At 33.4% G+C, this 11023-nt stretch overlaps 1 protein-coding gene across 8 annotated transcripts in view; it reads right to left on the minus strand.

Moving 5' to 3' along the window:
- Nucleotides 1-1549: 1549 nt before the first annotated feature.
- Nucleotides 1550-11023, minus strand: part of KTN1 (kinectin 1 (kinesin receptor)) — a 105170-nt gene continuing 95696 nt past the window's right edge. For 5 of the 8 annotated variants that reach the window (XM_012724548.1, XM_012724547.1, XM_012724546.1 and 2 more), the window contains 5 exons: nucleotides 10625-10708; nucleotides 7371-7454; nucleotides 5733-5825; nucleotides 4730-4850; nucleotides 1550-2035 (listed from right to left, as the gene is read on the minus strand). In XM_012724548.1, the coding sequence (XP_012580002.1) occupies nucleotides 4737-4850; nucleotides 5733-5825; nucleotides 7371-7454; nucleotides 10625-10708 (375 nt within the window). In that variant the 3' untranslated portion in view covers nucleotides 1550-2035; nucleotides 4730-4736. Of the gene's footprint in view, nucleotides 2036-3637; nucleotides 3786-4729; nucleotides 4851-5732; nucleotides 5826-7370; nucleotides 7455-10381; nucleotides 10466-10624; nucleotides 10709-11023 lie in introns of all 8 variants that reach the window. The other 3 variants (XR_001145415.1, XM_004681847.2, XM_012724545.1) reach the window with 3 other exon arrangements.

Here is an 11023-nt window from a genome sequence, read left to right on the forward strand (position 1 = left end):
ATTTTAAATAACACTCAAGCTATAAAAGTTTCATCCATTTATTCCTACACAATCAGGCATTTTCTCAGGGCTATCAAGTATAAAAGAAATGATTCTTGCCCTTATATTTATTTTCTGGAGGGAAGACTGAGAATAAGCAAACATAATAGAAGACTATCAACATTACAAAAAATAGGGAAATAAGAAGGAGCAGTGGGGATATTGGATGATCAAGAAATACCTTGCAAAAAGCTGACATTTAAGCCAATTTCAAGATGGCAGAGCAAGCCAAAGCAGAAATCCAAATGAGGACAATTTTTTACATAGAAAGAACAAAGCTCATTTAGCAGTAGCATAATGGCTATGTTTAAGAAACAGCAAGGAGGCCACAGTCTAATTGGTAGCTTAGTACTGAATGGTACAAAATATTTTGTTAATGACTATTTAGCATCTGAGGGGTCAGTGTTTTAATCATATTTTTTTAAAAAAAAACTTTCGACAACATAACACATGCATTATAAAATGTACAACATAGACCCTGATAAGGAAACAAAAATTATTCCTTAAAAAAATATAGTAAAAATAAAACAGCACTGGAATATTACTCAGCAATCAAAAAAACCCACATATCTTTGGCAGCAACTTGGATGGAGCTGGAAAAGATCATGCTTAGTGAGATAAGGGCCAGAAAGAGAAAGAAAAATACCGGATGATTTCGCTCATAGCAGGAGTATAATGGACCAGGTGAGAAAATAATATGAATAATGAACAGCCATATACCAGAGACATTTTGTAGGGGTGGAGTGGGGAATGGGACCAAAAACAGCGGGGGGCGGGGGGTGGTGGTGGCAGGGAGTGCACAGGACTATGGTGATGGGAAACCCGTGGAGATTACAACTGAGATGAGAAAAAAAAAATGTACAAAATGATGTAAAAATAAATGTTATAAAAACAATAAACCAACATGTAATATGCATAAAAAAAAAGCCCTTGCAAATAAAAATGGTTTTAAAAAAAAAAAAAAAAAAAAAAAATGTGGAAAGAAATAAAATGAATTTTAACTTCAAGACCTAAAAAAAGATAAAACAGCACTCCTGGGACCCTCCCTGGTAGCGCAGCAGGTTAAAGCACTGCACTAAGAAGCTTAAGCCACTTCTGCATGAGTTCGATTCCCACCTGCCCCGGAGGTGACCCACATGGCGTGGCAGACCTCTCCTGACCCGCCCGCTGCCCCCTCAGCAGTGTACTTCATCGATCTGCCTGTTCTGTTCCCCTAGCTGTCTCTGGTGAATCCTCTCACCCTCTGCATCTCTGGCATGTACCCCAGTTCTATATGAATAAATAAATAAATCCTAAAAAAAAACAAAAAACAGTACTCTTGTAACTACAGTGGGGATGACATATACGAATGCCTTGTGCTTTCTGTAATCCACAGCACTTCTGGGTAGTTTACATTGCACAGAACCACACGGAAAATCCAGTGCTCCAGTCAGAGATGATGTATAATCAACATACCCATGTTGTTTGAAGGTTGCATTAATAATTGTGTTATAATAATGCTCAATGAAAATAGAGTCTGAATAATAAGCATCCCTTTATTTGCTGACGCCATTACAAAAACCGATTACATTAGCAACAAAAAGTGTTTTCTTGAGTTGTAGTCAGAGGCAGTTACTCCTCAAAATGTTAAGTAAAACAGTGTACAACATCAGTAATAAAATGTTAGATATTACATTGTCTTTACCACTTTTGATCTTCTGAACAATTTTATTGAGCAAAATAAGATAAAAGATTACATGTATATTTTATCTTCAGGAATGTAAATGTCTAATTATTCAAACAGTTTTATTACAAAACTAAACTCTGATGATGTCTACAGAGTTGGCTTTTTTTTTTCTCTCTTTAAATCAGTAGTCTAACAAGGATTAGAAAAGACAAAAACTTTGTTCAGTGTTTTTGACAAAGTAGAAAGGGTGAAAACATAAATAAGGCTTTAATTTGGCAAAATATAATACAATGCCTTCTGTTGAATGAACAGTTTTCCAACTGCTTCACTCTGTAAAAGATCAGAAAGAAATTGATTTTAAAACAATAAAAAGAAATCAAAAGACATTTGTCAAACACCACAAGTATATTCCATTTGATCTAACATAGCTTTTAACTATGATCAAAGCAAGTAACACTAATGATACAAAAATCAAGAGAAAAACCTCAGGATTCATAAGAAAGAGGGCATTAGGTGGATTTTAAAAGAATGTGAGCTAAAACCTCAGACCACACAATGTAGGGTCTAAAATATTTTAAAAAATATTTAAGAGAACACTGGGAATCCATTTTTATTAGCTATACTCAAGAGGACATTAAGCTGAGGTCAAAAGCAGTGCTGCAAAAACACTGAAATTTACAATTCTCTACTGCCGATTAAGTTTCAGACATAGGTTTTCTGACTTCATATGAGCTTACCAAGTCAGATTTCATTTACTGAAAATGTGCAGCACTGTCTTAAATAATTCAAATGTATCTGCAGTACATACTACAAAGAAATTCTGAGTTTCTTCACATCAGGTATTAGTTATTACTGATAGTCTGAAGATTACATCTAGTACACCAGTAGTGGCTTCAAAAGAGTACTCAACTGTGTAATATAGTGATGAAAAATGATGGCTAAAAATATTAAGAATCTCTTGGTAACACACACATTTAAAGGGCATAAAGCAGAGCTGTGGAAATGAAAGGATCAGTAAAGGTAGGAAGGAGGACTCTTCCTCTCAATGCTGGGGAAGTCCAAGGAAGGCACAGAGTTCTCCAAGCCTGGTGGCCCTTAGCTTTACACACTCATCCTGTCATTCATGACACATTGCTGGTACTCAGCCCTTTCACTTGCCAAGTTTGGACTTATGTTCACCAGATGATAAAAGAATGCCAGTTATTACACAGGAGAGCCACTTGCCAAACAGTTCAGTTTTAGCTATATTGCCAGAGTCTGTGTATGTAATTGAATAAATTATTATGCTTTTATGAATCAACAAGAAAAAAGTATATGGAAAAGTGTTACTACAAATATAAATCTTACATTGAGTATGATTAAGGTAAATGTGGAAATGTAAACCAAAAATGATTCATTCATAAGACTTAACAGAAGCAGACCCTGAATTTGGGCAGAAAAAGAAAGCATCTTTGAAATGCTAGAGACACCAGTGGTGAGGTTAGAAGTAATGGCAACAGGTATCTTATTACTTTTAAACTCAGAAATAAGTCCTTATACCACAAAGGCCTATGGACTGACCTTAGCATATTTAGTATATTCCATAACTACTGTCAGTATCTTATCTGCAAAAAAGAACATAAACTAAATCTAGCAATGAGGAAATCACTAATGACTCCTGGCAAAAAATGGGTTCCCTGGAATGGCAGAAAGAGCTATCATCTAAAGTAGGTAGAGGAGTTAATAGGAAGTAAAGCAGATGCTGTTAAACAGTAAAGTAAAACATACACCTATGGGGTGGTAACCTAAGGGAAGTAGAAGTTCAACTAAGACATTTGAGCATGTGGTCAACGCTGAACAGAAGGACTGTTACCAAGACAGTGGGACTGAAAACATGGGAAGGGGTATAATGTGGCATAAGTTTAGCTCTAGGTAACTAAGAGGTCAACTTACCAAGAATAAAGATTAAGGAATAGTTATTTTTGCTGACATGTTAAAAGAATGAGCTGGGTTTACTTGGAAAATCTTCTTAGAGGTTAACTGTCATGAAATATCATTTTAAAGAAGAGCATATGCTAAGGCAGGCCAGAGGGCAATCACTCTAGAAAGTGAGACAAAATACCCTGTGAGAATCAAAATGGTATAATCCACCCAAGTTAACCAGGGTATCTAGCCATTTATTGGTCCTTGGCATAGTCATCAGAATTTTAAGGATGGGTTCTGAAAAGGATAATGTCGCTAGAGTTTGTACAGGTCACTGATCTCTAGGATACTATGATTATTTTAGAATAGCCTCAAAAGAAGATTTTGAAGTTCTTTTGAAGTGTTCAGTATCAGACTATCCTAATTTCCCAAGGCAGTGAGACTTGATTCTTCTTAAGTTAGGCAAAACTCTACTAACAAAAAATAAGTAATTCTGCATTAACCAGCAGACTACAAGTCACTTTTAAATGTGAACAAGTCTTGATTTTTCTGATATTTTTAAAACATGGGTAATAAAAACTCTAAGATTTGTTAATGATGAGTTTAATTATCCTCAATTAAAATTCTTACTTCATAAGTTACCCATAAGCAAACGTTTTAAATAAAACCAGCTCTAATTCAAAGAAGTTGCGATTATTTTTCAGATTGATATCCCACCTCAATAAAGATGTTACAGTCATTTTATTGCACAAACTCATTAAAAAGTAAGTCACATCAATACTTTACCAGAACTAAGCACTTGGAGGCAGTATGGCAATGAACAAAGCCTAGGTAAACAAGTTACAAGAGTGATTCATGAAACAAAAACAAAAAACTCAAAGGAGGCAGAGATAAAGGGTTCGACCAACCCCATCACCCAAGGTACAAGACCATAATATAGACAAGTTGGAAATAAAACTCCAAAAAAAGCTAAGGCTGTCCTCTGGAAGTCCTGAAAGAGGGACTCCTTCTAGGAAAATGAAAATGCCTGTGTTTATGCTAAACACAGATTATACAACATACATATACACACCATGTCAATCACCCCTAAACGGACACTAATACTACTTCCATTAGTCTTACCTAAACCCTAGTAGTGTTCTTTCTCCTTTGTAAGCTGTTGGTTTACTTCCTGAAGCAGCTGTTGTAACTGTGTTACAGTCTGATTTAGACTTAAAGACATTGTCTCCTTCTCAGAAGACTCCTAAAAACAAGATAAAACAGCCTCAAATATCAGAAAATGAGAGCATTTATAACCAAAATCAAAAAATTTTATTCTTGCTTTACAATTGTCCACAAACATTACAAATATGAAAAATGACATGAAAAGCAACAATAACAAAACCATATGGAGAAAAATTTTTTGATAAATAGTGATGCAAGTTAGTTTGCATAAAATAAAGTTATGTTACAAATGCTGTCACTAAGCCACAATGGGAAAAATATGGACTTTGAATATCAAATATAAATCACTTTCTCCTTTCAGGAAAACATTAATAGTCAGACACCAAAGGACAGTTCCTAACAGTGAAAAATAACACATATTAAGCTCTTACCAAATGTTAGGCACTAATATTAAGTACTGCATCCTATTCTAATTGTTTTATACATTAACTCATTTATTCCTTTCAATAATCTTACGAGGTTGGTATTATTATCAATGGCTTTTATAGATTGGCCAATTATAAATAACACAGTAAGGCTAAGGAACTGGCCAGAGTCACATAGCTACTAAGCAGGGTCAGGATTCAACCCTAAGCAATCTAATATTCTCTACAATTGTATGCAAATTACCATATTTCTCAACACAAATTGTAAAAATCAGATAAACAGCTCCCCCTAAGCTAAAGTGAAACAAACATTAACAAAAAATACATTTCAGAAATAGGATAATCAAATCAATAAACAAACAACCAGAAAACAAAGGAAAGCAATGAGCTTCAGTTAAGAAATGTGACATAACTTATGGGAGCACATCAACAAAAGCTTTCAACAAAAGCCATGGATGGATCTTGTGCAGTTTGTATTTTTCATATAATTTACAAAGAAATTAACCTAGAGGTAAAAAGTTAAAGAAAATGCATACCATTTCTGGGGAAACATCACTATTCTCAATAACAGTAGTGTCTCCAGCAGCTTTTCCTATTTTTGACTGGATTAGATCCAGTGACTGCTGAGCCTATAAGGAGTGCAACATGTTAGACTCTAAATAACAGCTGATAAATTTTTAAAAGTTGGTTTTATTACTTATTTTGTACAAGATTAAATTTCTTTCTAAAACACAGTAAATTTGACCTATTTGTATTTTTTCTCCAAAAAACTGCTTCCTAAATAAAAAGCAGAAGTAACCATTTAATAATTAACTTAGTTTACAAGAATCAGTCAAATCTGCTACAGCCTATTTTTGTATAGCTCACAAGCAAAGAAAGGTTTTTACATTTTTAAAGAGTTATTTTAAACAAAGAAAGGTAGGTGAAAGAAATTGTATGTGACCCACAAACCCCAAAAATAGTTTGTAGCTTCATTGACCCCTGGTCTAGATCTCCTTTATATATCTATGTGCTCAAAAAGAAATTAAAACTGGCAGAAAATTTTATACAAATAGGCTTTTAACATACTTGCTATTTTATATTAGCCTATTTCACAAAGTATTTTGTTAAGAACCTCTTTCGTGTTAGTAAATTTTTATGAGCACTTTCAACCAATTATTGCACATGTTTCTATTAGGCAATTATGATGCAGTTCACTGTCACCTATTGATAGCCACTGTTACCACTTTAGCCACATATATATTCATGTCTTTGAGATCCTGTTCAGTATTTTTAAAGTACCTTCTGAGAAACTAAAGTTATAGGCTAAAACTGCATGCTTTATATTTTGATCCAGAGGTCAAAAATAAAAACTGCTTATCAACATAAACTAGATTGCTCAAATATAACAATGTATCATGATCATATATCTAAACATATGTACCACGGTTAGAGTCTGAGCTCTAAAACAAACTTTCCTAAGTTTGCATTTTATCTACTGGTAGTAACACCAAAATAATTTAAATCAATTCTGGATTCTAGGTTTTTGCTTAATAATTAAAAAGCTGTATTTGCACAGAACCAAAACAAATGTGATGTATTTGTTTTGATAAATGACTATACCTTAAACACAATCAGATCTCAAAAGCAGCTTTGAAAAGCAGATGTGAATTACATTAATAAAAATCTCAAGACAAAAGTTACAAATAAATAACCTCAAGCAAAGAATAAGAAATGTAATCCTAAAAGTCACTCATTTATATAGATGAGATTAACTGTCCTTCTACACAGAAAAATAAATTTCTAAAACATCCAAGGTTCAGACATCTTTCAGATTCATAAAGATGAAAAGGAACATACTCCAAAATGATATTAAGCAAATCCCAATTTAAAAATTGGATGTGACCAAATATCTTTTAGAAAGAGAAGCCATAATACTACTTAATTTTTAATCTGTATTTATAAAGTGACTAGTTATAAAAATTAAATGTAAGCAAATTAAGAATTGAATTAAATGTAAGAAAATTAAGAATTGAAGAATTAAAAATTGAAAAGTAAATCAGTATACAACAAGCTTAAAATTAAGAACAAAATAATGATGAAAAAGAACAAATCCAGAATTAGCAGTTTGTTTGCTTAAGATTCAGGGCACAATGCAGCACAATATGGCATTTTCAAGATAAGTAGTGTCTTACCTTATGCAAATCACCAGCTACCTTCTGTCTTTCACTTTGTTCAATTCTAAGTTTTGTGAGTGTTTCATTCAACAGTGTCTTTAACTGTGAAAATAAAGAAATACTATAACTTAATTTGCATCATGCATTGATTATTCTGAGACCTCTAGGACTGAAGAATAAGAATGGGGTCACTAATAGTTATTGTGCACAGTGGATTAGCCAATATGCTTCACCAGATGTACAGAAAAGCTAAGCAGTGGAGGTTCCCATCTGTAAAGCTAAACTGAAGAAAAGCCATAGAAACAAACTGGATTTAGAATAGAAAGCTGCAAATGTAAAAACAAAACCATGAAATTCCAGTAATGTGCCTTTAAAAAATATTACTATATACTATTCATAAAGCATTTGTTCAATTATTCGAATTTAAAGGTGGTCAGAAATTTTACCGACCATTTTTCAAAGGTTCTTTTTAATATATTTCAGTTAAGAAACCAATTGTATATTTCAAAAGACAATGAAAACATTATAAACCCATAAAATGGAAACTACAAAAGTTTAAATGCTAATAATCAGTCTTCACTAAAGAGATCAGTGTAAAAACACATGAGCCTAATTATCCCAAGAAATGTCTTAACCTATACTTCTTAATAATCAACTTAAAAAAAGATTATTAAGTTCTATAAAACTAGTGTCAATACAGAATGTCATGTCTTGGTAATCATTAAATATAAGTAAATAAATATAATTAATATTAAATATAAATATCTAAATGTAATATTTGATTACTAATGAAATATAAGTAAGGGAAATGGGCTATACTGACAAAAAAATTACATTCTTACTGAATTCTTTGTTTTTGTCTCTCTCACTCACAGATACAGCATTATAAAGTTTTAGAGAACCACAAGGGAAACCACGGGGAAAATATAAGATAATGACATTTCAAATAGTAGGGCACATTCCATTTGAGAATTTTATTTGGAAACTTTATTTAAATACCCAAATGTTTCAGCTTTTTCTTCTTTGCTTAACTCTGATTTTTAATACATCAGAGATATCATTCCTTTGACTCAATAATACAAAGTATGGATATGATACAATATTAATTTGTCTTAAAATGTAGCATGACAAGACAAAACAAAACAAAACAATGTAGCATGTAGCAAACAAAAAGACAACAAGGGTACAAACTCAAGAAAAAAAAGTAGACACTCAAAATGGCCTCTTGAAGAAGTAGAAGGGCAAAAAATATAGAGAACATCAAGCTGGAAAGAGATTAAACCATAATCCTATCTATGGGTTTCATGTTCCTGTTGGGAGTCAGCTACCAAGCACAAAAGTTTGAAGTAATATATCCAATAATTACAGTTAGAAATTATTTTTTAAAAACAATCATAGAGTAAGACATAGCTGTGGCATATGCATATCAGTCCTGTATACAATGCAGTAAGAATGAGTTCAATTAAGGTAAAAATGAAGGGAAATAAAGTACAAATTTTATTTAAAAAATAAAGTTATGTGTATGTGTGTGGTGTGTAGGCCTCTAGTGAGTATTTCATAAAGCCTGTTCTAATTTGATTTCTATAAATCACTGTAATAGCAGAGACCAAACATAATTGAATAAGACATTTTTCTTGGCATAGAGTACTGCTATTAAGAAAATCCCAAAGTTAACTTGGGGTAAGAAGACTGACTGACTGTTATCTTCCTAAAGTTTATTCAGGTACTTAAAAAAAAAAAATCTAGTAATAGGTTACAACAATTTAAGTCACAAAAAGACGTAATGATCATTGTTTGAAACACAGAACAAGGGGGGCCTCCCTGGTGGCACAGAGGTTAAAGTCTCAGGGATATCAACCTATGACCAGCCAATGCAGTGTGAATTCAATGCCCAGCCAGGGAGCAGACCTCTTCTGTCTCACTCACTGCTTCCCCCTTGGCGATGTATCTCAGTAGATCTGTCTGTTCTGCTCCTCACTCTATCTCTGGTAAATTTCACCCTCCAGTCTGGCTTACACCCCAGTTTTGTATGCATAAATAAAAATCTTTTTTTAAAAAAAGATATATAGAGGCCCTCCCTGGTGGTGCAGCGGGTTAAAGCACAGCACTGAGAAGCTAAAGCCGCTTCCGCATGAGTTCGATTCCCGCCTGCCCCAGAGGTGACCACATGGTGTGGCAGACCTCTCCTGACCCGCCCGCTGCTCCCCTCAGCAGTGTACTTCGTCGATCTGCCTGTTCTGCTCCCCACTCTGTCTCTGGTGAAGCCTCTCGCCGCCCCTGAGCCTCTGGCCTGTACCCCAGTTCTGTATGCACAAATAAATAAATCTTTAAAAACAAAAAAAGATATATAGAATAAAATATTTACTACTGTCTAACAACTAAATCTGTCACAATCATTACAATTTCCAGAAAATTTAAGAATGGGGATACAGAATATGTTTTTATAAGATATTTAGAGAACTTTATCTGTTAAGTCTGTGGTTTTAGGATTACTATGGCTTAAGTGTTTTGTTGATCATAAAGAATTTCCTAAGTTTTTTGTTATCTGTGTCATCTATAGAAAAGACCAGTTAAAACAGTTAAAAGCTACATTGGATACTGCCCATTAATGAAACCTATATATTGTGAACCTTTAATGATCTTCCAGGTTAAAAATAAGAGACCCATTTATTTATATTTTGAGAAATTAATCTTCACAACTCAGCCAATCTTTACCAGTTTCATTTCTTTGTTTACTGAAAGGAACACTATTCCAAAAATTAGATCTTAAAGACATGAAATATTTTTTGAGAAAAGAATTGCAAGTCAAACATGCCATTGTTAGGAGCTGAAGAAAGGAGGATCATCTTAGGAGTCAAGAAAAGAAAGATGATCCTAAGGAGTCATCAGAATATGAAGATTATCTTAAACTTATAAAAATGCCAAGCTAAAGATGTTAGCAAGGAGAAAAGATTTGGATGGTTTCTCCACATGTTGACATAAGTGTTTTCAGAGCCTACTTGATTCTCAGTGGAGAACAAGCTTCTTACCAAATTTAGCTCTTCATTCTGTCTTACTGCTTCAGAATATGAATCATCAAGTTTTTTCTGCAATTCAGTCAACAGATCTTTCAGCTGCAATGAAGTTTAGAGTTTAAGATTGATCTCCTTATATCTCATGTTGTGTATGGTACTCGGAAATTCCAGCACAAATAACTTATACTGAAATATTTTATAACTCTTTTATAGTTCATTTTAACTGAGAAGCAAGGTTGAAAAAATTCTGCTAAGTACCTCTCTGACTTCTGTAACATAGGTAGATCGTTCAATTTCTGCCTTCACTAGTTCCATTTCCAAATGTTCTCGTTCTCTTCTCAGCTAGCAATGCAATAAAGAAGGAGAGTTAAAAACATTTAAGATTTCTCTTTATATTGCTTTCCCACAATGGAAAGCTGATTTTATAATCATAATTGTCATATCACCTCAAACACTAATCATGAGAGCCTTAAAAGCATAATAAAATGTATCATGAGATAAAAGAAATTTTAAAACAAAGATCTCAAGACAACCCATAAGGCTAAAAATTTAGTGTAAAGATTCAATGAGATACCACCTCACCCCAGTGAGAATGGCACATCTTCAAACAACTAGCAACAACAATTGTTGGCGAGGATGTGGAGAAAAAGGAACTCT

This window comes from Condylura cristata, unplaced genomic scaffold, assembly GCF_000260355.1.
Source record: "Condylura cristata isolate star-nosed mole 26May11 unplaced genomic scaffold, ConCri1.0 scaffold00013, whole genome shotgun sequence".
Classification (NCBI taxonomy): Eukaryota; Metazoa; Chordata; class Mammalia; order Eulipotyphla; family Talpidae; genus Condylura; species Condylura cristata.